Genomic DNA, 27,873 nt, shown 5'->3' on the forward strand with positions numbered 1-27,873 from the left:
CGGCGCCGCGGCGGTGGCTAGAACTAGTTTAGCGGCACCCTCTTGTTCCGCGGAAGGCGGGAGGCCCGGGTGTATCGGTCTATGCGCAATCGGATACGAGTCGGATAGATTCAGCTAGAGTACCTATATTGAGAGAGTATGTATGGCCACTGGGCCCCATGGAGAGGCTTAGGACCCAAAAATGGCGGTGCTTTGTTTTGGTTTTTGTGGATGGGACCACAAAAACCAACAAACACTGGTTTGTTTTGGGTCATTGCCAACTTTTGACAGTTATCACCAACCGCACTTGCTGCCAACCTTACTACATCTAAGATAATTTTTCTCAAAAATTGCACACGATTAGCCTTAAAAATATGTAAAGATGTCGCAATAGTGCATTTGAGTAAATTTTTCGTTACGATAAGCAAAGAAAACTACATTTTGAGTCGTTTTGCATTACATTAATTTATGGCGTCCGCCATTTTTGGGTCCTAAAGGCTCCATCCAGCCTAAGATGGCTGAGCCAATCAGAGGTGGTAACCCCAGTGGCCATACTCTCTCAATATAGGTACTCTAGATTCAGCCCGGTCACAGGTTTCAATAGGGAGTTGGGAGTCCTTTTTTATTCGCTTGGTCCATGTCTTAACCTCAAAACAAATGTTTATGTATGGTCAGCAGAGACAAATCATAGAGTACAATAGAATCGCACTGGATTGCCGATGAAGTCACTTTTCGAGGCTGTTTTGTCCAGTTCTCCGGGGACTAGTGTGCGGCAACTAGCGATGACGCATTCTGTAACGCATATGCAGAGACTCGCGCTCGGCGCTCCCCACTGACGACTCGGCTCCGTTCAAAGACATAAAGACGGAGCGCTCGTATCTAAAAGCACGGGGAAAAAGTGAAGCTAGGTTCGGCGCTGCGCGCTTGTGTGAGTGTGTAAATGAGCGTGGGAATCCATGGCGGCAAACGGAAACTTGATTTGAGCTTGTCCTCTTGATTTTTCCACATTTCCTCTTCGAAACGTATTTTAAATGCCTAAAACGAATATATTAAGAAAGTTGGGACTGCGTTAATAATACACCTACTTTTGCTCGGTAACAGTATGTAATCTCAGATAAAGTTAGTTTTTCTTCTGCTCATGGTGGTTCTGCCGGTTCAAACAGGCCATTACAGTCGTTGATGACCGTTACTCCAAAATGAAATTAATCGCACAACGACGGACCAAAACTAACCTAAAGTTATAAAAATGTGAGTGTGTAAGTGAATTTCGGCAAAAATCAACCTAAAATACTTTGTTTCCGCAATTTTAGTAAGTTCCCGCCCTACATTTGAATTTCAAACTTGTCCCGATTTCGCCGCCAATCCTCTAGCCAATAGTAGAGGAAGTAGAGGTGATGGAGGAGAAGCTTCATTTTTTGCTTTTAGTTCGGCCTCCATGGCCAGCCAAGGCCGGCTGTCAGTCAGCTGATAATCGAGTTGTCGTAACTCTGGGTATAAAGGGACTCTACCATGGACCAAGAGAATAAATAAGGACCCCCAACTCCGGTTAGCGCTGACATCAGCGCTCCCTGGCAGAGGGTGTAGTGAACTAAACCGATGATTGGGTCTTCCTGTTTATATTTCCATGCACCACCTATTTAGGCTTATCACTCAGTAGTGCTCATAGAAGTTTCTAGATCCTCGTATCCTCGTGGTCGCCCTGCAGTTTTGAAGAGTTTAGTGTGAAAAGTTTCCCATTTTCATTTCAATCTTCGTCAGTCTTCGTGTACATAAACTGGTATTAATGTGAAGTGTTATTTCTAACCGTTTTACTCAGCAGCAACTGCTGTTGAGAAAGCCAAAGGAAGTGTGTATGTAGTGTGCAGCAGGAATCAGGATTGTACTTTTAGCCGAAGGCGCCGCTCTGTTAAGTGAAATCTTTTTAGTGAGAAATAGTGTTGTACTGATAAAAATCAACTGAGTGTCACAAAATCAAAGATACTTGACTTCAAGCATTACCTTTAATTTGATTATTAGCAAGTCTCTTTGATTCTGCGTCAGAAGTTGACTGAATCATCTTTGCTCGTGTTCTGATAAGATACTTCACATCAAAGTCTTTCGCATTGACCTCTGCCGAAGGTATGTATCTATACAATTTCATTAGTTTGCGAAAGTAAAATGTATTAAAGTATCTACACAAATAAATAAATCATAGATAAACAAAGAACATTGCATGGAATAACATACTATAGAGGTACGATCGTGGACCGCTGTGGCGTTAGTTCGCCGCACCCTCTGCCAGGTTCGCTGCGAGCGCGCGTTAACGGTTTTTAACACAGGGTAGCATAGGGAGTTGGGAGTCCTTATTTATTCTATTGGTCCATGACTCTACTCTAGTGCTCTGGCTCTCGCTCTGATAAGAAGCCTAGTACATAGCTGATCTGGCTGATCTGATATTCCTGAAAACAATATCTTTTAATATAGGAACAATTATCCGTGACTTCTGATATTTCTTTTTAATGATTCAGCATCATCGGCTGCCTACGTCTTTTCTCAATTTCCAAAGGCTTCCTTTCCACGGCTCTCCTCCTAGTAATTCAATGGCTCTTCGAATTCTGTTTCAAAACCGGAGAATTCGACCATCAGCGATATTGCCCTCGACTCCGAGACGTAGCTTTTTGGTCCCGAAAGTAAATTGCCACGGTAGAAGTCCGTCCATCGCCAAACGTAACTTATCTGTCAGTTGTTCTCTTTTTCAAAAGGAGCCAAGGTAAGTACCCACTTACGAATATTAACGTTTAACGTTCTGATTATTAGAGTGTAGTGCAGTGATGGTTTCAGATTCATGGAGGTTCAGAGAGTCCGCCTCCTACAACGGTCCAATTCTTTAAAGTATGTTGGCACAGCAAGACTTAATAAGTATAGCCCAATCTAAACATAGAGTAGGTACCATAAAGTCGCAAAACACTGGAGCGCAATTACAGTTAATCCTTAACGGTGCCTCTCTAGCCTCTTCTTTGCTGGAAAATGGGAACTATGCGGCTTTTTGTAACACCGCAGTTTATGGAAGAATAGCGGATAAGGATGGACGAATATCGAATTTGAATGCATTAATTCGAATTTTCGAAACTTTTCAATTGCGCTTTTTTGAAAAATCAAACCTTGCGATTAGGAACACTTTGAAGCGAATATTCTCATATTTTCAATTAAGTAGCGCTCCAATCGTTGATTTTTTAAAAGAATTTTACCTTTTTCATAGTTAGCTTGCACAAGGCTCTATTATTCGCACTATTGGAAATCATTTCCACAAGATGTACTTTTTCGAACCATACTGGTCGTACTTAAACTCCAGAGTATGAAGTTAGAGAAGGTCTAACCCAGGGTCGGTCTAGCCAGGGCTGCGATCGCAGCCTAGGGCCTTGCTTTGAGAAGGCCCCTTCAACCATCCTCCAGACGAAAGTGGAGGGGGAAAAACTGAACTGTTTACGCTCTGCTTAGTGATAAAATTTGATCCTGAAGCTTGGTCCTTAAAATATATTTTTTTAAGAGGCAAAGAGGAATTCTGGGAGGGCAGGCCCCGTATCATAGAATAAAGAGACTAACGTCAACAGAAGCGAAAGCCACTGCCATTTTCATGTCAACGAAGCATAACGAAAGGAGGCTGTTTCAACAAGTACTGTTTATGTTTGCGGTAGGTCGACGTTTTGGAGAGGTCAAATAATAATGGATACATAAGTTTTAAGGAATTGAAAGAGTTTTCTTTTAACTTATTTATCGTTATACCGAAGAAGTACCTACTGTAAATTCTCTTAAAATTTAATGTTTTTTTCCACTTTTATATTTGTAGGTAACCTCGAAATTGGTTTCAATAAGGACCGACTCAGAGGAGAAAAATGTTAACATTGGTTCTTACGGAGCTTTCGCTTCTGTTGACGTAGTCTATTTATTCTATGCCCTTATCCCTTTAAACTGCTCCTATTAACGCGATAAGATAAGGATTAGACCATGCCGCAAAAGCACAATATAGCGCAACATGAGTGGCGATGCAAAACAAAAGAGGAAGAGAGCATGAGAGGAGTTTGAAAAAAAAGTTCCTAAAAAGCACAATTTTTTCGTCAAAGCTACCACCGTTGCCTATTTTGATGACATTGCTTCGTCTTCAATCGCTCTTAAGTTCATCCCTATCAAAAAGTAGTACTGACTGCCGTGAGGAGGTAAAACATGCTTCGGGTACCGAAACTTAGGCTTTCGATAAAGGTATGTTGAAAGAACTCACTTCAGTTCGGTTACAGAATAGCATTTTAAGCTATGATCCTCTTATTCTCATTTTTAGAATTTGAGTGAGTACTTACTCGGGAACCACGGCCTTTGTACCTATTATTATACTTTTGTTGTACATTTTATTACATTCACTACGTCCTAGATAACGTTAGATTATCATAGCACGTTCAAGTATCGCCGAAATGGATGCACCTATATACAGGGTGATCCAAAAGTCCCTTCCACCCCCTCTAACTTTTTACCTAATTGAGGTAAAGATTTGAAACTTGAGGGACATTCCTAGGTCAAAGGGAGCTACTTTTTGGCCCCCCTAAAATTTTCAGGGGGGCCCCCCTTGGGGGGCAACGACCCCCAACTTTTAAATTTCAAATGGGAAGACCCCCTTTGTGATAGCTCGTTCGAAAGAGCATAAAAAAAGAAAACTTTTCGCGCAAACCCGAAGTCAATATCTCAAACCGTTTCAAAATGGCGGCCGGTTAAAGTTCAAAATGGCCGAAAATTCACACCGGTTATTTGTCGATGGATTTGCGCAAAAATCGGTATGAAAAGGAGTGCGACTTTTAGAGTCGGCTAGCGCTGGTCCTGAGAAAGAGCGGACGAGTGCCAGCTGTCCTGTAGAGGACCTGGTTTGTGCGCTTGGAAGCGCTTAGAACACCCCACGAGATAGCTCGGTCGGGCTGGCCCAGTGTGATAGCACTCCGGGCGATCTGGACATGGAAGTCCACGTTGGTTTTTGCGCTTGGAGACGCCGAAGAGACCCCAAGAGACGGCTTCTCGGGCTGGCCCAGTGCGGTAGCGCTCCGGGCGATGTGGGCATGGAAGACCCGCAAGTCGTTGGAGCCGTGGAGAGCTCGGTTAGAGATGGACCAGCGCGCCGATGGATGAGAGCTGTATGTACTTGGAGGTACTTACCGTGGTTGCTACTCTTCTTGCGGTTGAGCTGCGACTGGTGATGAGACGCGCGGCCGCTCGCTTTTTATAGCCGCGACGCGACGCGCGGCCGCGTGATAAGAGCGCGCGACGCGACGCGTGCCCGCGTGATGAGTGCGTGGGACGCGGGACTGGTTGCATAAGCAGCACACAGCGAACGGTCCGGCGGTACGCGCGATCCTGGCATCCAAGCTGATGCCAAGTTTCTCAAAAAGTTGAGATAGAAAAAAATGCCCCAAAAATTCTACAACTTAAAAATTTGAATTCGCAGACGGAGGAGGCTGGTATAAACATACCGCCCGCCATGAAACCACAAAAGGGGGTTTCATTAGAAAAGGAGGAGGCAGAGGCAAAGAGAAAAAAAAAACAAAATGATTAGGCAAGCTACTTGGCTCTATTAGTACAGCTTACACATAATAATATAAAGAATACAAGAAAATACAATAAAAGACAATACAAGAGAACTTCATCGACGCTGGTCTTTCGAACGACGCTGGTCCCTGGAGCCGGAGCGTGGCTGACTGCGGCTTGATTGGTGACTCCTCTGGGGCTCTGGACGTCGCCCGCTGTGCTGTCCTCTGCGCCGTCCTTCTTCCTGTTGCTCGTCCTGATGAAGACGCGCCCTCGCGCGCGACCGACACGCCGCCAGCTCCATTTTCCTCACCAACCAGGGCGGCAACGCCTTTGATGGCGCCTTCCCCAGGTATTCTTCGATCAGACTCTCCACCATCCAGGCTGGAGTCTGCAGTTTCGCGTCGGCGACCTTGATTATCATAGGCCGCCGAGGGGAGCCCCGCAAGGACTGCGGCCTCAGCGTGGAGGACGGAGAGGCAATGGGAGAGAGAATAACAATGGAGGGGGACACCAGATTGATTGGCGAGGTGAAGGTAGGGGGAGTAACGACGGGTCGGGGCGAGGCTTGTGGGCGAGGAGCAGGTGGAGTAGGTGAAAGGGAAGGAAGGAACGGGGACGACGTGGGCGGCGTCCGGATAGGCTCAGGGGTTTGGAGGAGGATGCCCTCGATGTCGAGTGTCACTGGTGACGGCTGGGAAACGGCGGGTCTGGGCCCGTCAACTGCAGATTGGCCTGGAGCAGCGGCTGATGCAGCTGGCCGGGGCCGCGGATTGACGCATTTTACAGGAATGCGGCTGACTCTTTTAGACTGCGTCAAGAGGCCCGCCGAGGTGGTGACCTCTATGGAGGGATGGGCACGCACCACTGTCTTGGGGTTCACCGCGACTTCTCGGGGGTTTACTGCCTTGAACTGTTTGTTTGGCTTTTTGGGGCTAGCCGAAGCCATTGGAGCCCTTCTTTTGGGCACAGTCATCCTGCTCCTTGAGTTGATCCTCTTGGTGGGATCACCCTTGGGCTTTCTCTCGTAGACTGAGTGGCGCGAGAGCGCCGGCGAAGCAGGCCGAGAGGGTGGCTTGGATGGCCTGGTAACGTCCTCCGTGGAGGTGACATCGAGTTCTTCACTTGATGAAGACATCTGAAAAGAGAAAAAGAAAAAGAAACAACATTATTTAAAGAGCTTGGAGACTCTGTATAAGACTATGAAATAAGAGATAGACTTAACAACTAGCAGTTAATGGTGGGTGATCAATCCTCCGCAGGCAAACGAAATAACTTGAGCACGGGTCTCTTGAGCTCGCCGGTGGGAGTACGCACGGTGGCGACTCTAACTTGCCCGTCTTTCCCAGGAAACGTCTGCAACACCCGACCTCTTTTCCAGCAAAGGGTGGGGAGTTGAGGATCTTCAATGAGCACGAGATCACCTTCTTTCAGCGGAGTTGATGTCTTAAGCCATTTATTCCTCTTTTGTAGAGTTTGCAGGTATTCACTACACCATCTTTTCCAAAGTTGCTGAGAGAGAGCTTCCACGTACTTCCACCTCTTGAGCCTGGGAAGAGGAGTGTCCCCGTGTTCTTCCTCTGGAGGGGATACTACAGGCCTGCCTATCAAGAAATGACCAGGAGTCAGAACCTCGAGGTCATTTGGGTCATTTGACATTGGCGTAAGAGGTCTGGAGTTCAAGATGGCCTCGATCCGACACAAAACGGTTTGAAATTCATCCATCTGGAGCTTTTGGTCTCCGACAATCCTTTTGAAGTGTTCCTTCATGCTACGCACTGCTCTTTCCCAAAGTCCTCCTTGAAACGGAGCCGCAGGAGGATTAAAATGGAATTTAATGCCTCTTGCTAGAGCATGCTCGCTTAGATCATTCGACTCTTGGGAAATTAATTTCTTCAAGGCGTTGTCCGCGCCCACGAAGTTAGTTCCGCAATCACTGTACAAGTCCGTGGGACACCCTCGACGGGCTGTGAATCTTCTTAGAGCTGCAATAAACGAGTTAGATGTTAGATCGTGTACAGACTCTATGTGCACAGCTTTCGTGGAGAAGCAAACGAATATGCAGATGTAGCTTTGCACGGTCCGGGCGGATCTAAGATTGTAGGTTTTTACAGAAAAGGGGCCTGCGAAGTCCATGCCAGTATGAGTAAATGGGGAGCTGGGCGTTACACGAGGTGCAGGCAAGTCGCCCATTAGCGGTGCGCTGTTTCTTGGTCTCGCTCGGAAGCACTTGAGACACTGATGAACGCAATGTTGAATTGCCCTTCGGGCTCCGGTTATCCAGAATTGCCTTGTGAGAAGAGATTGTAGAGTTTGGGTTCCAGGATGGTCGAGATCCTTATGATACTCGCGAATAAGCAGCTGAGTCAGGTGATGCTTCCCGGATAACAGGATCGGGTGCCGTTCACCTTCAGCGAGGTCTGCATTCTTAAGGCGACCTCCCACTCTTATTAGGCCATCTTCATCCAAGTACGGACTTAAAGTTTGAACCGGCTTAGCGCACAAGATGTTCACTCCATCTTGAATTTTCTTCAGTTTGAGTAAGTCATCCTGAAAGCAGTCTTCTTGAACCTTCCGGAATAGCTGCAGCTCAGCCTTCTTTAATTCTCCCATGGTTAACTCTCCTCCACATCGTGACTTCTTTGGAGTGATTGCGCGAAGGATGTAAGCCAAGACTCGCTTAGTCCTAGTCCATGAAGAATATTTAGAGAAAGTTTGAATAGGCTTGGAGACCAATAATACTGCAAGATTCTTGCTCTCAGGAACTGAGTCAGTCGCGAGCGGTAACGGAGCTGCAGGCCATTGTGAGGAGTCTTCTCGAAGCCATGTTGGCCCCTTCCACCAGATTTCGTGATTCAAGAGTTCGGACGCTAGAAGTCCACGTGACGCACAGTCGGCTGGGTTGTCCTTAGAAGGGACATGATGCCAAATTACATTGGATAAGAGCTCTTGTATATGGGAGACCCGATTTGCCACAAATGTCTTCAGCTTGTAAGATGGGGTCTGGATCCACTGGAGCACAATTTTAGAATCAGTCCAGGCGTGAATGCCAGAGATATTATAGTATGGATCAAGCTGCTTTGTCACATAATCCGTTAAATCCGCCAACACAGTCGCTCCGCAGAGCTCAAGTCGGGGCAGAGAGATCTTCTTTAACGGAGCTACTCTGGTACGAGCTGTTACCAAGTTCGTGTCATGTGGTGGCTCATTGGTCCTGATATAAATGCAGGTTGCATAACCGGCTTCAGATGCGTCACAAAAGGCATGTAGTTGCACAAGGGATTCTTCTAATGCCAATAATCTTGGAATTCGAACTTGCCTTAAGGATGAGAGCGCAAGCATGAATTTGTCCCATTTGGTCTGGAATCCCCCTGGCAGGGGTTCGTCCCAGCCCAACTTGAGCAACCATAGCTGTTGCATGTATGTTTTGGCGAGAAATGTCACAGGTGATACCCAGCCAAGGATGTCGTAAATCTTGGCTATGGCAGAGAGGACTGCTCTCTTCGTGGTAGCCCTGATGGGTTGGTCCACTCGATATGAAAATGCATCTGGTCTTGGGAGCCAATGAAGACCCAACATAGAAAATGAGGAAGTCATAGGATCTTCCCAGGTAAATGGTACCTCTAAATCTTCGTCGGCAATGCCTTCCAGAACCTTTGAGTCGTTGCTGGTCCACTTCCTGAGCGCAAAGTTGCCTTCCTTGAGTAGCGCAATTAACTCCTCGATGAGAGATCGAGTTAATTCAACGGTTCTATCCCCTGAGATCACATCATCGCAGAAAATGTCCTCCAGAATTAACTTGGATGCTCTGGGGTACCGGTCTTTGTAAAGAGTGGCAAGCTCTATTAACGATCTGCTCGACAAGAACGACGAGCTGCCTACACCGAAGGTGACCCGGTTTAGCTGATAGATCTGCACAGGAGCTTCCTTGTTAGGACGCCATAACACCAGGTGGTACCTTCTGTCTTCAGGGTGTAGCGCAATTTGTAAGTACATCTGCCGAATATCGCAGGAGAACACAACCTTGTGTCTTCGGAATCCCATTAGTACGTCTCTGATATCCTTTAGTAGAGAAGGTCCAGTATGGAGCACGCTGTTCAAGGATTCGCCGGTACTTGTCTTTGCACTTGCGTCGAAAACTACTCTAAGTTTCGTAGTGGAACTAGTCTCCTTTATAACGCCATGATGAGGAAGAAAGCAGTGTGAACCCTCCATAACATTGTCCGGAGCAAGAGTCATAACTCCGTTCTTCTGATATTCGTCCATGAATTCCACATATAGCTTGTGAAACTCTGGCTGATGCTTGAAACGTCTTTCTAAAGCCAGAAAACGCCGAAGTGCCTGTGGATAGGACTCTCCCAGCGCGCTTGGAGGCTTTGCGAACGGTAGTCGTACTGAGAATTGTCCGTTGGGCAGACGCTCGACATTCTCACGAAAATAAATTTCAGCCGGGTCATCAGGAGGCTTCGTTGGCTCTCTGGAAGGTATTGTCTCGATCTGCCACAAATTTTGAATATCTTTGCTGAGCTGGGCAATGGAACCTTGTTCCAACTCAGCCATGAGCACCATGGGAGGATGCAATTGCGTTGGAGCAGATCCCATTAACACATGTCCCAACCTCGTTTCAATAAGATAGGGCATATTTGTGCCCAGAGGCCGCGGTTTTCCAATAATTAAGACAGGAAAGAGGTCCGCACCAATTAAAAGATCTACGGGCCCAGGCTGGTTCCATTCTGGGTCAGCCATGGGTAAACCGCGCACTAAGTGCTGCACGTCATCATGGATGAACGTGGAAGGAGTAAAATCAGTGATTTTATCCAAAATGATTAGTTCGTGTTCCCTAGCGAACACTTTATTGTCTACAGATGACAGAGTCACAGTGGCCGTACCACGAGTAGAACTTGGGAGACTGGATATGCCTTGGATGGCTCCTGCCCCTTGGACGATAGGCAACCCTATAGCATGAGTGCATTCGGTCGTAATAAACGTCCCCTGTGCAGCGGAGTCGAGAACTGCTCTCACAATTTTGGAGCTATTGTGAGTTTTTACTCTTACGAGGACGGTGGCGAACATTACTGTAGCCTTCGTTGATTTTTTCGTGCCCATCATCACCTTCTTGGAACTGCCTTTATCTTCTTGACCCATGGAGTAATTCTTGTCTCGGTGTAGCAGAGTGTGATGCATCTCATCGCAGACGTAACACCTTCTAGAGCTCTTGCAGCTATTACTCGTGCAGTCTCCTGGAGAGAGACAGTTTACACATCTTTTCAGAGACTCGACGATTTTCCTCCGATCTTCAGTCTTTTTGGCCTTAAATTGAGCGCATAAAAATAATGGATGCTTTTCTTGACAGCAGGGACAATCAGAATTAGATATTTCAGATTCATTTCGTCGTTTACCACTTGAATTTTGGGACTTGGATGATCCCTTGCCCTTGCGCCATGCCGACTTGTTTGGCTCTGCTTGGTTAGCATTGCTCCTTGACTGAGAATTTGTTCCGACATACAAGGCCTTCTTTTGTGATCGATTATCGTTGCTTGATTTTTCACCTCTTTTAGATGAGACATCATCGATTTTTGCATTTTCCTTCTCCAAGAAGTTCATGACATCCTCCAACGTTGGATAAACAGTGGAATCTGTCCTGGAGTCTTCAAAACGCTTCTTGTGATATGGAGACAATTTCCGCAAAACGACTGCTACCACCATAGGTCCATAATCCTTCGAGTCGTAGCCTAATGCTCGAAGCGCATGCTTATGTTTGTTGATTTGAGTTAAGGCATTAGGTATTCCCTTATCAGAATTAGTTGGGAGAGCTAATTTTAAGATTCGTACAGAGAACTATTCAACGAATAGTTCCCGGGTTTCGGCACCATGAAAAGGAGTGCGACTTTTAGAGTCGGCTAGCGCTGGTCCTGAGAAAGAGCGGACGAGTGCCAGCTGTCCTGTAGAGGACCTGGTTTGTGCGCTTGGAAGCGCTTAGAACACCCCACGAGATAGCTCGGTCGGGCTGGCCCAGTGTGATAGCACTCCGGGCGATCTGGACATGGAAGTCCACGTTGGTTTTTGCGCTTGGAGACGCCGAAGAGACCCCAAGAGACGGCTTCTCGGGCTGGCCCAGTGCGGTAGCGCTCCGGGCGATGTGGGCATGGAAGACCCGCAAGTCGTTGGAGCCGTGGAGAGCTCGGTTAGAGATGGACCAGCGCGCCGATGGATGAGAGCTGTATGTACTTGGAGGTACTTACCGTGGTTGCTACTCTTCTTGCGGTTGAGCTGCGACTGGTGATGAGACGCGCGGCCGCTCGCTTTTTATAGCCGCGACGCGACGCGCGGCCGCGTGATAAGAGCGCGCGACGCGACGCGTGCCCGCGTGATGAGTGCGTGGGACGCGGGACTGGTTGCATAAGCAGCACACAGCGAACGGTCCGGCGGTACGCGCGATCCTGGCATCCAAGCTGATGCCAAGTTTCTCAAAAAGTTGAGATAGAAAAAAATGCCCCAAAAATTCTACAACTTAAAAATTTGAATTCGCAGACGGAGGAGGCTGGTATAAACACGGTATGCGGGGGTATTTTGACACGAGAAAAACGAATTTGACGTTAGATTTTCAAAAAAACCGAAATTTCCAAAATGGCCGCCGGTTAAAGTTTAAAATGGCTGAAAATTGTCACCTCGGTTTTTTCCTAATGGATTCGCCAAAAACTTGGAATTTGAGAGTGTTTGGCATAAGGTATCATTACATTTATCATCGCACAAAAATGGTTATGGTACCATTTTCAACGTCAGAGAATGATCTTTCTACTAAACACGAGAGGAGGTTTGTTTCTCCACCTGATTGAAAATTATTCGTCGTTGTAAATTTTGAAAATTGGAGAATTTTCTGCTCCTTTGAAAAATACCTGGAAAATTCGGAGGAAAAACGCAAGTATATCCGTTACACTAGTTAACTTTCAACATAGCTTCTAAACAAGCCCAAAATAATGAAAATCGGACGAGAATGTGCTGAGATATAGCCCGCGTATGACTTGCGTAGCACGTTAATTGCCCGTATTGCGCCATTTTCATCGCGCACCGCGTACCGCGACGCTCCACTTAAATTGCTCTAGCGGGTGCATTTTTTGACGCAAAAAATTGTTTTGGTACCTATCAAATAAAATGTCCGATAATTTCCCATCACCGCTACGGAAGGCAAAAACGACATTTTCTCGCGTGTTAAATAATTAAACGCTCTTGAAAATTGGGTAAAATTTCAAAATTGCATAATTTTCTTAATGACCATTCATGTGTGCCTTGGGCGAAAAAACTTATGAGGTAGACTCCTGTAGAAGCATTTTAGCTTCAAAACGAGACCAAGAAAACGAAAATCGGACACGTAGTTTCCGAGATATAGCGCGCTGACAAAATTTGGCACAATTTGGCTTGGCGGCCATCTTTAACAGCCGCCATCTTGGTTCCTGCACGGACCCCAGAGTGGTTCCCCTTCTAAAAGGGCTTCTTATGACCATAAGAATGATCCCTGAAAGCGGCAGTTTCCAATCAAAAATGGCAGGGTTTGGGACATTATTCTATCGTACCCACCGTACTATAGGTGGCTTTATTCTAAATTAGGTAAATGGAAGTTTACAAAATTAACATTACTTTTTATTATTATCACTTTTATTCTTTTTTCTTCATATGACAGTATAAATTGAAAAATTCGCCTTAAGCCATTTGTGTCGCAAGAAACGCCCCTTTCTTATTTTATGACCACAATCTCTTTATCTTGCCAAAATGATTGCCAAATTGTGTGCATGATGGGGTAGAGGCACAGTCCAACATGGCTTTTCTATCATAACCTTCTGACATTTTAATGATGCACACCTCTTCACTATAGATGAAAATTTCTCTTCCATTTTGTCTGTGGTGGTTTTATCAAGTCAAAACCAACACGGCTGTGGTTTTGAGTAACCTTTAATAGTAACGTCCATAAAAGCCGCACTTTTCCTGGTCTTAACCTTGTCAAATTTCTCCAGAAATTGGACCAAAATGTGCCTCAAAAAGCGTTCAGAAGGGTCCAAATTTCAACATTTTTCGGAGGAGGACCCCCCGGAACCCCCTTCCTCAGGGGGGAGGAGCCCCCTCCCCAACCCTCCCCCATGGGGGGCCCACAATGATACTCGCGGCCAAGGAACTTTTCAATTTTTAACTATTGGAGGGGAAATAAGAGATAATTGCAGTTTCGCCTTTTCAAAGAAGAATCGAATATTCGAATAAATTCACCAACATTCCAATGTGATGTGATTATCTTGGTGCTGATAGCTCGAATATCGAATGTTCGACCATTGATTTATTGGACCATCCCTAATAGTGGGCTGCAAGTGGTTTTTGGAATTTATAAATTGAAATCAACAATCATTTTCGTGAATTTTGGTAAGTTACGTATGTTGACGAAAGTAAAAAAGTCAACTTTATTTTCCAGGAGCTCGACAGAATGTTTTCCTTCTGTGCTTAAATGACTCGTTATACACTTCACTTCATGAATCTGAAGCGTCATTGCTTTTGATTGTCAAAAAATTTAAACTCGTTCAGGCAAACCGTGCCGGGAGAATGTTAGGAAAAGTTGGCGAAATCGCAGGATGTGACTACTTTGAGGGATGGAAAAAAGCACTTAAAAAGTGGTGGTAAGGAAAAGTGTGTTACCTAAAAAAATTTCAAAGCAGTAGCTACATTTTAAAGGGGGAACACATTCGTGACGGAAAAACGGGGTTGTCCCAAAGAGCTTGATGCAAAAACGGCTTTTTTCGCCCTCCCCCCTCTGAAATTTCTTCAGACTTTGTCTATGGATTACTCATACTTGAGCGCTTCTTTTCCCAAATTTTCAGACCCCCAAAAAATTTGGGGGGGGGGAGCTGGGGGGGGGGGTCGAAGCTATAACCTGTGAACCTCGATATCTCTTGAACGAAGAAATATATCGAGGTCCGGTTTGGCCGAAAAATCGTCTAAAATTGCATACTTTATGATTCTAAAGGTCAAAATCCCGATATCACATTTTTAAGTTAACAAATGTGCTTTTTTCCAGTTTTTAGGTCTAGAAAATTTATTTTGAACGAAAAATTTACAAAGATCCCAATTCTTTATTTGAACCAAAACCAGTTTTTTTAATTGTTCGTCTTTTTCCGCATCTAACGAGTGGTGTATTGAGCCGGGGAACCAAACGGTTCCGGAGTAATGATCGATTGAAGTTCCCGCTCAACGCGCGCCGACCAATTTTCGCGCACTAAAAAGTCGGATTTGACTGTTATTAAATCAGATTAAATGTTCAAACCGAGCAAAATGCATTTATAAGGACTCTTGAGGGTCGCTGAGTTCAGAAATTACAGATACTTCCTAAAAAAAATCACTTTTTTAAAAGGAAAGCTGCTTAGCGCTATTTTAGCGGCCCACTGACTGGCCGCTCAGTGGGCCTGTATGGAGCTATAATTTTAAAACAGTGAGTTCTTTGGAAGGATCTGTAATTTGTGAACTCAGCGACCCTCCAGAGTCCCTGAAAATGCATTTTGCTCGGTTTGAACATTCAATCTGATTTAATAACAGTCATATCCGACTTTTTTGCGCGCGAAAATCAGTCGGCGCGCGTTGAGCGGAAACTTCAATCGATCATAACTCCGAAACCGTTTGGTTCCCCGACTTAATAGACAACTCGTTGGATGCGAAAAAAACGAACAATTTAAAAAAACGAACAATTTAAAAAAACTGGTTATGGTTCAAATAAAAAATTGAGATCTTTGTAAATTTTTCGTGTAAAATAAAGGAGGGGTATCGATAAGGGCCGATTTTGGGCCCACTTCAAAAAATTATCCGAACCCATATTTTAAGTACCCTAGGGTAGGTGTATTCTGGCGCAAAATGTGTTTTGCGATTGGGCATCGTTTTCCTGTCAAAATAGCCGACTCAATTTTTCGGCTGAAAAATGGTTTTAATTTGACGACGAGCCCAAAAAAGCTTTGCTTCATGGATACGGGAGAAGCTTTTGCGTAATTTTTTGCGTACTTTTCAATGGAACAGGCGAAAATTGTCTAAACTCACTTTTAGTGGGTCATTCTGGACATTTTCAACGATTTTTGGGGTTTTTGGCAATTTTTCACCTGTAACTAGAAAACTGTTAATTATGATAAATTTCACTTTAGAAGATAAAGTCTGCTGGTTTTGGATTTAATTTGACTCAACCAGAAGGCGATAAATGTTACTTATGAAATGACAGCGCCCATAAAACTCAGGCTGTAATATCCAGAGAATATCTACCATGATTTGCCAGCAGCCAGCAGTCTGCTTACTACTTTTCTTTTTCCCTCACCATCATCTGAAATCTTAGCTTAAGAGCTTAATACAAAAACGACGTTTTTCGCCCCCCTTCTGGAATTTCTTCAAACTTCATATATCAGTTACTCATACTTGCGCACTTCTTTTCCCACCCCCATTTTCTAATCCCCAACAAAGAGCTTGATTCAAAAACGGCTTTTTTCGCCCCCCCCCCCCCTCTGAAATTTCTTCAGACTTTGTTTATTGATTTCTCATACTTGAGCGCTTTTTTCCCAAATTTTCAGACCCCTAAAAACTTTTGGGGGGGTGCTAAGGGGGGGGGGGGTCGAAGTCATAACCTGTGAACCTCGATATCTCTCGAACGAGGAAATATATCGAGGTCTGGTTTGGCCGAAAAATCGTCTAAAATTGCATACTTTAAGATTCTAAAGGTCAAATTCCTGATATCACATTTTTAAGTTGGATTACATTTTGCAATAAGGAACCACTATTTCTGGCTTATTTTAGAAACAACATATATGCCATTGATTTCCCTATGCAGATACGTGCTTTTATCGAAGAGCTAGAGATAGTGGTTCCTTATTGTAAAATGTAATCCAGTTAACGTAAATGCTTCTTTCCAGTTTTTAAGGTCTAGAAAAGGAGGGGTATCGATAAGGGCCGATTTTGGGCCCACTTCAAAAAATTATCCGAACCCATATTTTAAGTACCCTACGGTAGGTGTATTCTGGCGCAAAATGTTTTTTGCGATTGGGCATCGTTTTCCTGTCAAAATAGCCGACTCAATTTTTCGGCTGAAAAATGGTTTTAATTTGATGACGAGCCCCAAAAAGCTTTGCTTCATGGATACGGGAGAAGCTTTTGCGTAATTTTTTTGCGTACTTTTCAATGGAACAGGCGAAAATTGTCTAAACTCACTTTTAGTGGGTCATTCTGGACATTTTCAACGATTTTTGGGGTTTTTTGGCAATTTTTCACCTGTAACTAGAAAACGGTTAATTATGCAACTAAAGCGATTGCAGATTCAAAAAGAGCGTAAAAAATCCGTTAGAAATCATTAGTTAGACATTTTCTCAGCTTAAACCGTCAACACGAAAAACAGCTCTAAACTTGAGAAAACCGAAAAAACTGCATTTTTCACGATTATTAGTCTTCATTTGCACCCAGCACAATTTTGTCACATCACCAAAATTCAACAGATTAAAGTTACATATCAGCACATGAAACACGCCAAAAATTACGGTGTGGAAAAATTGTGCTCATAGTTATAAATAGACCTTTGCTGAATGGTACCATCCTTGAATAAAAGATGAAAATTCTCTAACTCTCCGGGAAGATTCGCCAATCATTCATGGGATACCTGTATCCGGGTAATTTTTTGCGTACTTTCGATTGGAACGAGTGAAAATTGTGAAAAATCATGTCAAGTGGGTCATTCAGAGAATTTTTCACGATTTTTGGGAGGTTTTGGGGTTTTTGTGGGGGGGGGGAGGGTAGTTAGGGGTTTTTGGGGGGCTTGGGGAGCATTCTTTGTTTGTAATACAACAAAAACAATAACAAATTCAGAAAGAACGCAAAAAATTCGAAAGGATTCGATACTTGACACTCTCTCAGCTTGGACTCCCTACACGAAAAACGGTCTCGAACTCGAGAAACTGGAAGAAACGGCCTTTTCTCCAGCTCCCCAGTCATAATTTACATTACCAGTGTAAAAAAAGGTTTTTTCGTTTTTTTTGGAGAACCACTTCCGTGGACCAGGTGTTCCTGGTCGGCTAAATCAATTAAATTTTACAGTTAATCGGTTGGGTATTTATTTTGGGCAATGTTCCAATGAAGTTTTTATTTTTATTATTATTATTATTTTTATTTTTTTTTTTTTTATTTTTTTTTTTTATGAGTACTTTTCTCACAAAAATACGTTTGTGGAAATAAACTCATTGAAAGATGGACCAATACCATACGTAGCCAAGTCTTCCGAAACTAGAGCCTTCTAAAATTGCTAAAATTTGAGGGTTCATAAACATTTTTTAAAAAAGTGTTGAAATCGTAAAAAGGTGTTAAAATCGAAAAAAGTTGTTAAAATCGTAAAAAGTTGTTAAAAATTTAAAAAATCGTTAAAGTATAAGAGCATAAACAACTATGTTAGCAGTCGGCCACATAATTAAAAATAAAAATACAGTCTCTGCCCTGAGCTTAGGAAAGATCTAGTGATATTACAGGTGTGCAGGATCACAGCTTTCTAGCTTTGAGTGTGAACGTTTTCACCTAAGTGGAGCTGCTTCATATGTCTCAGGAAAGAATAAGGAGCGATCCCCGTGACGGATATTATAAATGGTACAATAATTACTTCTTTAAGCTTCCACAGTCGCTGTATTTCAGTTGCTAAGGGCAGATACTTTTCGATCTTATCTCTATACTTAGCATCTACATTGGCATCAGCAGGGACTGAGATATCCATTAGGTGAACAATGCCCTGCTTTTTATCTAGAAGGACCATATCTGGCCTAGAGTCCCTTTATACTGAGAGTCAAGACAATTTGAATCCATTTCTGATTGGTTCCCGTATTTTAGGCCTCCACAGTGTCACAAACGGGAATAAAGATTACATTTTCACCAATTGCAAAGATTATAATCTGGAATGGACCAGGAAATTACGGGTTCGGCAAGGAACAAACGGAATGAGAGGAGGAACGGAGAAAGGCATTTGAGAAAGAGCCGATCAAAGATTACGAAAAACATTCAATTTCTGTAATCTTTATTCCCGTTTGTGACATCCATGAGCCGAATTGTCTTGACTCTCAGTATAAAGGGACTCTAATCTGGCCTATTGTGCGGGATAGTCTTGTCGGTATAGATGGTAAAGTCCCAATGTAATTTATAGGCATCATTTTCCAGCACTGACTCAGGATTATATTCTTATTACGGAGGCACACTGTCCAACAGGTTACGGTGTGATGAAAGCCCTTGGTGGATTATTTTGGCTACTGAGTTATGTCTCCTGGTGTATTCGGTACCAGCTAAAAGTCTGCAACCTGCTGTGATGTGATCAATCGTTTCAGGACATAAATGAAACTTCCTGCACGAGTCATCAACGGTCCCATCTTTAATGACGAACTTCCTATAGCTTCTTGTACAAATGACTTGATCCTGGATAGCGAGTATAAAGCCTTCCGTTTCCGGAAACAACTGCCCGCTCTGAAGAAATTTGTAAGACAGGCTCTTGGAGATATGATCTTGGTGGACCTGACTATTGTGTCTTCCGTGTAACTCTTTAGATGCCCAGATGGTCTCCTTCTGCTCATCCGTGAGAAACGGTGGATACACAGCTCCTTGCGAGGCCAAATTCAAAGGTGTATAGTTCCTATCCTATTCCTATATTATTATTATTGTTATTATAATTTTTTTTTTTTTTTTTTTTTTTTTTTTTTTTTTTTTTTTTTTTTTTTTTAACTTGGAAGAGGGAACGCTTCCGGTACAAGTATTACTGACGGGCCACAGGCCAAAGTCAGTAACACATACTATCTTGCTTGAATAAAAAGTAAATGTTATCTTAAAGTAAAATCAAAACATTCAAAAAATAAAAAATCAATAAAAAGTAAATTCTAAGTGAAATCAAAAAAATACTCGGTATTAAGAAACGACCTGACAATACTTGACGTGCTTATGACGACGGACTTCTGCATTGAATGAAGCAGGTCCAGCAGGATCAAGCAGGATCTATTCCAAGGTCTCGAAGATGTTGATCTAAACTTTTTGGAACTATCCCCGTTAATGACATTATAAGGGGCTTGATGCAAACAATATGCAGGTTCCATAATCGCTTCATTTCTGCAGCTAAAGGCAGATATTTTACCATATTTTCTTGATACTTCAGCTCAAAGTTATGATTATTAGGGATGCTACTATCAATGATGTAAGCGGTGCGATCTCGCTTATCAACAAGCACTATGTCCGGCCTGTTTGCCATGATGGTCTTATCGGTTAAGATCGGGTTATCCCAATAGAGCCGGAAGCGCTGATTCTCCAGGACTGTGGCTGGGCAATATTTGTCGTAGGGTTCAGCAGTATCACATAGTTCTCGATCCTTGGCCAGCGCTAGATGTATAATTGGATAGTATTTTGCAATTCGGAACTATAGGCAGAACGGTAGGTTTTCAGGAGAGCAACTTTTGCAAAAACCATTGGCGTTTTTCATCAAAACGATCAATGTTGCGGTTTGATAGTTCATTTTATAGCTATGGAGTTCCTTTAACACCCTGTGTTGACAGATTTGTCAAAAACATCACACTGTTGCCAATAATTACAAAAAAAAGGCTATAGTTCCTTATTGCAAAATGAAGAATCCGGGGAAGCTCATTTTGCAATTAGGAACTATAGATTGTTTTAGCACTGACTGCATAGGGGAGACGACCCTGGTGTCACTATTACAAACTGGAGGGTTTACCCCAACAGAGAAAACACCCCTTCCTTCCATCATACGAGGAAGGGGGGAGGTGCATTGTCCCTGCGGAAAGATATTCTACAAAAAACAGGGTGTGCCAAAAATATGGATACCTACCGACTTGCTAATATTTCGAGAATGGTGGCAAATATTAACATGCAATTTGGACGGGAGGGTTTATAGATTTGATTGACATGGAATCGATCAAAAAATGAAAGCATGAATCGATCAACACCGACTCGATCGACAAATTATTGAAAAACCAGTGTCATGATTCCGACATGACCGACATGAATCGATCGAAAAGTTAGAACATGAACCGATTGACGTGATTTGATCGGCACTGATTCGATTGACGACCGTGAATCGATCAAAAACCAGCGAATCGATCCGCAAATCCGTGAATCGATTGATAACCCCGTGATTCGTTCGAAAAATCCGTGAATCGATAGATAAACCCTTGAATAGGTCAACAAACCCGTGAATCGTGAAATTTTGAAAATTCGAAAATCCAAGATTAAGGATGTGGCCTATAATGCTATCTCGGCTCCTGTTCGATCGATCATGCTGATTTTCGGGGTATGGGGTTTTTTTGGACGGGAAACTCGAATTTCTGGTCAAATTTTGAAAATTCAAAAATCCAAGATGGCGGATGTGGCCTAAAATGCTATCTCGGCTCCTGTTCGATGGATCTTGCTGATTTTTGGTATCAGAGGGTATTTTTCGACGGGAAACTCGAATTTCTGGTCAAATTTTGAAAATTCAAAAATCCAAGATGGCGGATATGGCCTAAAATGCTATCCCGGCTAGTGCTCCATCTATCGCGGTAAATCTTGGTACCAGGTAATATTTTTGGATGGGAAACTCGAATTTCTGATCGAATTTTGAAAATTCGAAAATCCAAGATGGTGGATGTGGCCGAAAATGACCTTACTTGAGTAAGTATCCCCTGGGGGATATTTCATTCCTCGGACACACATTTAAAGGGGAGCTCAGAAGACGCAACCTCAAACTTGTTTTTCGTGGATTGAAATGCGAAAAATATCGGAGAAATTATTTGTGGCTTATGCGTAGTAAATACTTCAAAAAACGCAAAAATCAAAAATCACTGAACGAGCTCAATGTCAAAATTTGAAAAATTTCAATTTTTCGAAACTCGGCTAGGAATTTGAGTTTCCCGGCCAGAAATACCCCCTATACAACCAAGATTCACCACGATAGGTCGAGCAGCCCGAGATAGCATTTTAGGCCACATCCGCCATCTCGGATTTTCAAATTTTCAAAATTTGACCAGAAATTCAAGTTTCCCGTCCAAAATCCCTAATAGCACAGTTACACAATGGAATGTTTTTAAAATGTTTCAAATTATGTCAATCTCGGATTAGTCATTGACACATGTTTCCAACAAATTTTCAAAACGAATACATGAAATGGGCAAGTTGGCCGTGTCTTTGAAACGTATTGAAAACAAATCGAAAATGTTTCTAATTGCGGTCATTCAAACTTTTTTAAAAATAAGTTGGAAACGTTTCAAACTTATTTCAAAAAGGCATAAATAACCCACCCAAAAAATGTGTGAGAAACGTGTCAGCTATGTGTTGTCAATATATTGCAGTCCGTTCAATAAACTATAGCAGAAAGGTTTCAAAAACATTTCAAAACCATTGTCACAGCTAAGCCTATGATTGAAACATATTTACGGAACATTTCTGCCACAATTTATGTGAAAATCAATGAACCTTTATTGACATCCATCGGAAAAAATTTGTAATTGTGTCAATTTTTTTTTTAACGACCCAGGCACAGATTCATATTAGATTTGTGTACGATATGTTGGGAAAGGAGATCAACTAAATATTTTGGAAACATTTCTAAAACATATTTAAAACGTTGCTGCAGAAATTCTTGGAAGTTCGAAGTTTGTGAGAAATAAACCTGACATATTTCTGACACAATTTAGCAACGTTTCCAAGATCCTTCAAAAACATGTTTCAGAAACAACTGGCAGATATTTCGTATTTTTAATCTGATAAGGTACAGCTAAATGTTGAATCTATGTATGAAACGTGACGGAATGGTATTTGAAACGCCTTCAGATTTTCGTGTAAGAATTTCCCTCATTGCTCGACTCTAGTTGAAATACTCGTATCACTCTCATTTAATTGATCCGCGGCGATCGTACGTCATAACCATTTATAAAATTAATTTAAACGCATAAGGGTAAGGAAATTTATTTCAGAAATGTGTCAGGAATATATCAGTTAAACAAAACAATGCCTTGATTTTCATTTAAACCTGGTGAACACAAGTTGAAAACATTTCTCAGACCTTTCTAAAAATTTTCCTAGATCAAACTGAACCTACCAGAGAGCGTTGACGTTTCATTTTCCAATTTTACCAAATTTTGGTTTATTTTTTTGTCTAAATGTTTACTTTTTGGCTATTTAATTATGCAGAGTTAAAAATAGTTTTAAATTCTTGGTATGCATCGCATTTATCTCCATAAGAGCTTATAAGTTATGGATTATCTAAAATATTGAAACCGTACATCATGCTTTGCGTATACTTTTCTAAAGAGAGGACTTCCTAATCCCTCTGATAGTTTAATACTGATGGCGTGAACCCATAGTTCCATACTCTCCTTAGGCATAGTCTGTAATCAGGCCGCCCAGGTACTTGATTTGATAGCTATAATGCCTCCACGACATTTGCTAAAACAGATGTCTGAAAATTTTTTTACGGTTAAGAAGTGTGACATGCGGATGTATTCAACACAGAGTGGGCTCGTGTTTAACACTACATGGACTGTAGTGATTATACCGAAAATGTGTCATAAACATTTAGAAAATCAGAGGAAAATCTGAGTTAAAGGCTCATTGTTTTACAAATGTGTCAGAAATGTGTCAAAAATGCACTGCCAACGGAGACCTTTGCCCATTGTGTCATTGAAATATGTAAAAAATGAATTCGAAACATTTCGGTGACACAATCTGCAAATGTTTCACAGACACATAAAATGTGGTGACATGGGAATGTGTTGAACACAGAGTGGCTTCGTGTTTGACACTTCATTCGGGTTTTTAAAGTATCACGTGAAACATTTCAGAAATGAGGCTTGGTGTCATTGACACGTTTTAAAAACATCTCTAAGACTAGGTGTGCTATTACGGTACCTCCTGGTACCAAAAATCAGCAAGATCGATCAAACAAGAGCCGGGATAGCATTTTCTGCCACATCCGCCATCTTGGATTTTTGAATTTTCAAAATTTGACCAGAAATTCGAGTTTCCCGTCGAAAAATACCCTCGGTTACCAAAAATCAGCAAGATCCATCGAACAGGAGCCGAGATAGCATTTTAGGCCATATCCGCCATCTTGGATTTTTGAATTTTCAAAATTTGACCAGAAATTCGAGTTTCCCGTCGAAAAATACCCCCGGATACCAAAAATCAGCAAGATCCATCGAACAAGAGCCGAGATAGCATTTTAGGCCATATCCGCCATCTTGGATTTTTGAATTTTCAAAATTCGACCAGAAATTCGAGTTTCCCATCGAAAAATACCCTCAGATGCCAAAAATCAGCAAGATCCATCGAACAGGAGCCGAGATAGCATTTTAGGCCACATCCGCCATCTTGGATTTTTGAATTTTCAAAATTTGACCAGAAATTCGAGTTTCTCGTCGAAAAATACCCCCGGAACCCAAAAATCAGCAAGATCGGTCGAACAGGAGCCGAGAATGCCGAGAAAGCATTATGCCGTCCTGTCTATAGTTCCGAATTGCAAAATGGGAAATCCGAGTTTCGCATTACGCAATAGGGAACCATAGTATAGGTCCCAATTGCAAAATGAACTTCGCGTGATCCTGCGACGGCAAATTTTTGCGGGGTCGCTGAAGCAGGATAAAAATTGTTTTTGAGGATTTTCTTTTTCTCAATAGTAAGTAAATCCCCTCCTGATACGGAATTCATCTTAAAAAAAAAATCGAAAATTTGACCCTAGTTCCTTATTGCATAAAGCTGTCCAATTTTAGCCATGTTGTTATGCCGCTCGGTATATTCCTTCCTTGCAAGCAATGCGCAACCAGATGTGATGTGATCTATTGTCTCGGATGCAGCGTTACACTTCCTACACTTATCGCTCTCGATCTTCTCCTTCAGTATATACCTCTTGTAATTCCTGGTACTGATCACTTGGTCTTGTATTGCGAAAACAAATCCTTCCGTCTCTGGATACAGCTGCCCTTTCGATAAACACAAGAAAGACTTTCGTTCACTAACATGACCCTGCGCAACTGAATGATAAAAGCGTCCATGCAGCGGCTTGGAGGCCCAGGCTTCTAACTGGCCAGCAACTGGGTCTGAGAGTTGTTCTTCATTCAGATCGTGAGAAGCGAGGCGCAAAGGCGTGTAGGATTTGTCTATGGCATTTACTGCAGCATGCAAAGGGCTGTCGTTGCTACTGAGGAAGTAATTTCGCAGGTTACGGACTTGGCTGTGGCAGACCTCCTTCACATCAAGGATACCTCTTCCTCCCTGTTTGCGGGGGATGTGTATTCTCTCCTTGGCGGCTCTTGGGTGATGCTTATTCCACTTGATCATCAAGGTTCTGACTTTCCTATTAAGCCCCTGAAGCTCCGTGTCAGACCACGGGACAACGCCAACTGAGTAGGCTAACGCAGGAATGGCGAAGGTGTTGATTGCCTTGGTCGTATGTTTCGAGTTTAGAGAGGTCGTAAGTGTCGCACTCAACCGATCAGCGAAGGTGTTAACCAGGTGCTCTTGGACTTTCACCTTCTGGATGGAAGAATTCTGCCACATTCCGAGGTATTTATAAGCATCTTCTATTGTCAAGCTGTTGATGACGTCACCAGAATTGGTCACAAAACCATCCTCCCGCACTAGGACGCCGTTTTCTACATGGAGCGTCGCGCATTTAGGTACTCCAAGCATCATGCCAATATCATCACTGACCTCTTCAATCACCTTGAAAAGTTGATGCAACTGGTCTCTTTGGGATGCATAGATCTTAATATCATCCAAGTAGGCTAGGTGGTTGATGACGTGGAGTACTTGCCTGTTCTGACGTAGAGGGAACCCCACCTTCTTCTCTCGAATGCAATTTGAGAGGGGATTGAGGCCTAAACAGAACCACAATGCACTAACAAGGGGAACTTACGGACCTGCCGCCTCCGATTGGGCTGAATTTTTTTTTACAGACTCTATGGATCAATTCTAGAGGTCAATTTTAGCCATTTTCCCTCATGCGCAACAGGAAGGGCGTAAAATATTCCCAAAAGTTGCGTTTTCGGCGTGTGATTTGGTCGTGCGGCGCGTGGCAACACTGAAGCAGTCTCTTGTACCGCTTTATCGGCCTGAAGGTTTCAGAGGTCTCCGGAGCCCTACTGCACAAGTACTGGTTCCATGACAGAGATGTCCTGGGTTCGATACCCGACTTTTTATTTTCCACATGATCACGTAAAATTTTATTTTTAATTCTTCATCGGCATTTATAAATCAAGCAGTTCCGATCACTATCCCCCTCATTTTACGTACATTTTCCTCCGATATTTATTCACATTGACCACCAATAACCGCATGAAACTTCATTGACGTAAATTAAGGAATTAAAGGGCAAAAGAAAACCTTATTCGTTACTACATTATCTTCTAATAATTTCCTGGAAAAATATGTAATGTGTAAATAAATCGAAGAGCAACCCCAAACCCATGTGCATGCAGGGGCCGCCAAGAAACACATTATTTTGGCCCTTTGCTTTTTAATTCGTTAATTCATGTCAATGAAGTTTCATGCGGTTATTAGTGGACAATGTGAATAAATATCGGGGGAAAATGTATGTAAAATGAGGGGGATAGTGATCGGAACTGCTTGATTTATAAATGCCGATGAAGAATTAAAAATAAAATTTTACGTGATCATGTGGAAAATAAAAAGTCGGGGATCGAACCCGGGACATCTCTGTCATGGAACCAGTACTTGTGCAGTAGGGCTCCGGAGACCTCTGAAACCTTCAGGCCGATAAAGCGGTACAAGAGACTGCTTCAGTGTTGCCACGCGCCGCACGACCAAATCACACGCCGAAAACGCAACTTTTGGGAATATTTTACGCCCTTCCTGTTGCGCATGAGGGAAAATGGCTAAAATTGACCTCTAGAATTGATCCATAGAGTCTGTAAAAAAAAATTCAGCCCAATCGGAGGCGGCAGGTCCGTAAGTTCCCCTTGTTAGTGCATTGTGGTTCTGTTTAGGCCTCAATCCCCTCTCAAATTGCATTCGAGAGAAGAAGGTGGGGTTCCCTCTACGTCAGAACAGGCAAGTACTCCACGTCATCAACCACCTAGCCTACTTGGATGATATTAAGATCAATGCATCCCAAAGAGACCAGGTGCATCAACTTTTCAAGGTGATTGAAGAGGTCAGTGATGATATTGGCATGATGCTTGGAGTACCTAAATGCGCGACGCTCCATGTAGAAAACGGCGTCCTAGTGCGGGAGGATGGTTTTGTGACCAATTCTGGTGACGTCATCAACAGCTTGACAATAGAAGATGCTTATAAATACCTCGGAATGTGGCAGAATTCTTCCATCCAGAAGGTGAAAGTCCAAGAGCACCTGGTTAACACCTTCGCTGATCGGTTGAGTGCGACACTTACGACCTCTCTAAACTCGAAACATACGACCAAGGCAATCAACACCTTCGCCATTCCTGCGTTAGCCACTCAGTTGGCGTTGTCCCGTGGTCTGACACGGAGCTTCAGGGGCTTAATAGGAAAGTCAGAACCTTGATGATCAAGTGGAATAAGCATCACCCAAGAGCCGCCAAGGAGAGAATACACATCCCCCGCAAACAGGGAGGAAGAGGTATCCTTGATGTGAAGGAGGTCTGCCACAGCCAAGTCCGTAACCTGCGAAATTACTTCCTCAGTAGAAACGACAGCCCTTTGCATGCTGCAGTAAATGCCATAGACAAATCCTACACGCCTTTGCGCCTCGCTTCTCACGATCTGAATGAAGAACAACTCTCAGACCCAGTTGCTGGCCAGTTAGAAGCCTGGGCCTCCAAGCCGCTGCATGGACGCTTTTATCATTCAGTTGCGCAGGGTCATGTTAGTGAACGAAAGTCTTTCTTGTGTTTATCGAAAGGGCAGCTGTAACCAGAGATTTTCCCCCGATATTTATTCACATTGTCCACCAATAACCGCATGAAACTTCATTGACATGAATTAATGAATTGAAAAGCAAAGGGCCAAAATAATGTGTTTCTTGGCGGCCCCTGCATGCACATGGGTTTGGGGTTGCTCTTCGATTTATTTACACATTACATATTTTTCCAGGAAAACATTAGAAGATAATGTAGTAACGAATAAGGTTTTCTTTTGCTTTTTAATTCATTAATTTATGTCAATGAAGTTTCATGCGGTTATTGGTGGTCAATGTGAATAAATATCGGAGGAAAATGTACGTAAAATGAGGGGGATAGTGATCGGAACTGCTTGATTTATAAATGTGGATGAAGAATTAAAAATAAAATTTTACGTGATCATGTGGAAAATAAAAAGTCGGGTATCGAACCCAGGACATCTCTGTCATGGAAC

At 43.0% G+C, this 27,873-nt stretch overlaps 2 protein-coding genes across 4 annotated transcripts in view; one reads left to right on the top strand and one right to left on the bottom strand.

The window, feature by feature from the left end:
- Positions 1–2,351: 2,351 nt before the first annotated feature.
- The window catches only part of Fdx2 (Adrenodoxin-like protein 2, mitochondrial Ferredoxin 2), a 117,213-nt gene continuing 91,691 nt past the window's right edge, over positions 2,352–27,873 (top strand). For 2 of the 3 annotated variants that reach the window (XM_072297200.1, XM_072297199.1), the window contains exon 1: positions 2,352–2,728. In XM_072297200.1, coding sequence (XP_072153301.1) covers positions 2,478–2,728 — 251 coding nt within the window. In that variant the 5' untranslated portion in view covers positions 2,352–2,477. The remainder of the gene's footprint in view (positions 2,729–27,873) is intronic. The other variant, XM_072297198.1, reaches the window with a different exon arrangement.
- LOC109042656 (uncharacterized) lies at positions 5,545–14,857 on the bottom strand. Its single transcript, XM_072297197.1, has 2 exons — positions 11,763–14,857; positions 5,545–6,658 (listed from the first exon to the last, which is right to left on the bottom strand). Exons 1-2 carry the CDS (start codon positions 11,919–11,921, stop codon positions 5,636–5,638), a joined length of 1,182 nt encoding a protein of 393 aa, XP_072153298.1. The 5' UTR covers positions 11,922–14,857; the 3' UTR covers positions 5,545–5,635.

This window comes from Bemisia tabaci, chromosome 2 (assembly GCF_918797505.1).
Source record: "Bemisia tabaci chromosome 2, PGI_BMITA_v3".
In the NCBI taxonomy this organism is placed as follows: domain Eukaryota; kingdom Metazoa; phylum Arthropoda; class Insecta; order Hemiptera; family Aleyrodidae; genus Bemisia; species Bemisia tabaci.

What these genes read in the sequence shown, in the direction of transcription:
- LOC109042656 (XM_072297197.1), bottom strand. Translation starts at nt 11,921, where the DNA reads ATGCAACCAGTCCCGCGTCCCACGCACTCATCACGCGGGCACGCGTCG. An exon ending in CAAGAAGAGTAGCAACCACG is followed by an intron (nt 6,659 to 11,762) that starts GTAAGTACCTCC and finishes TTCTCTTTTCAG; the next exon opens with ATGTCTTCATCAAGTGAAGA.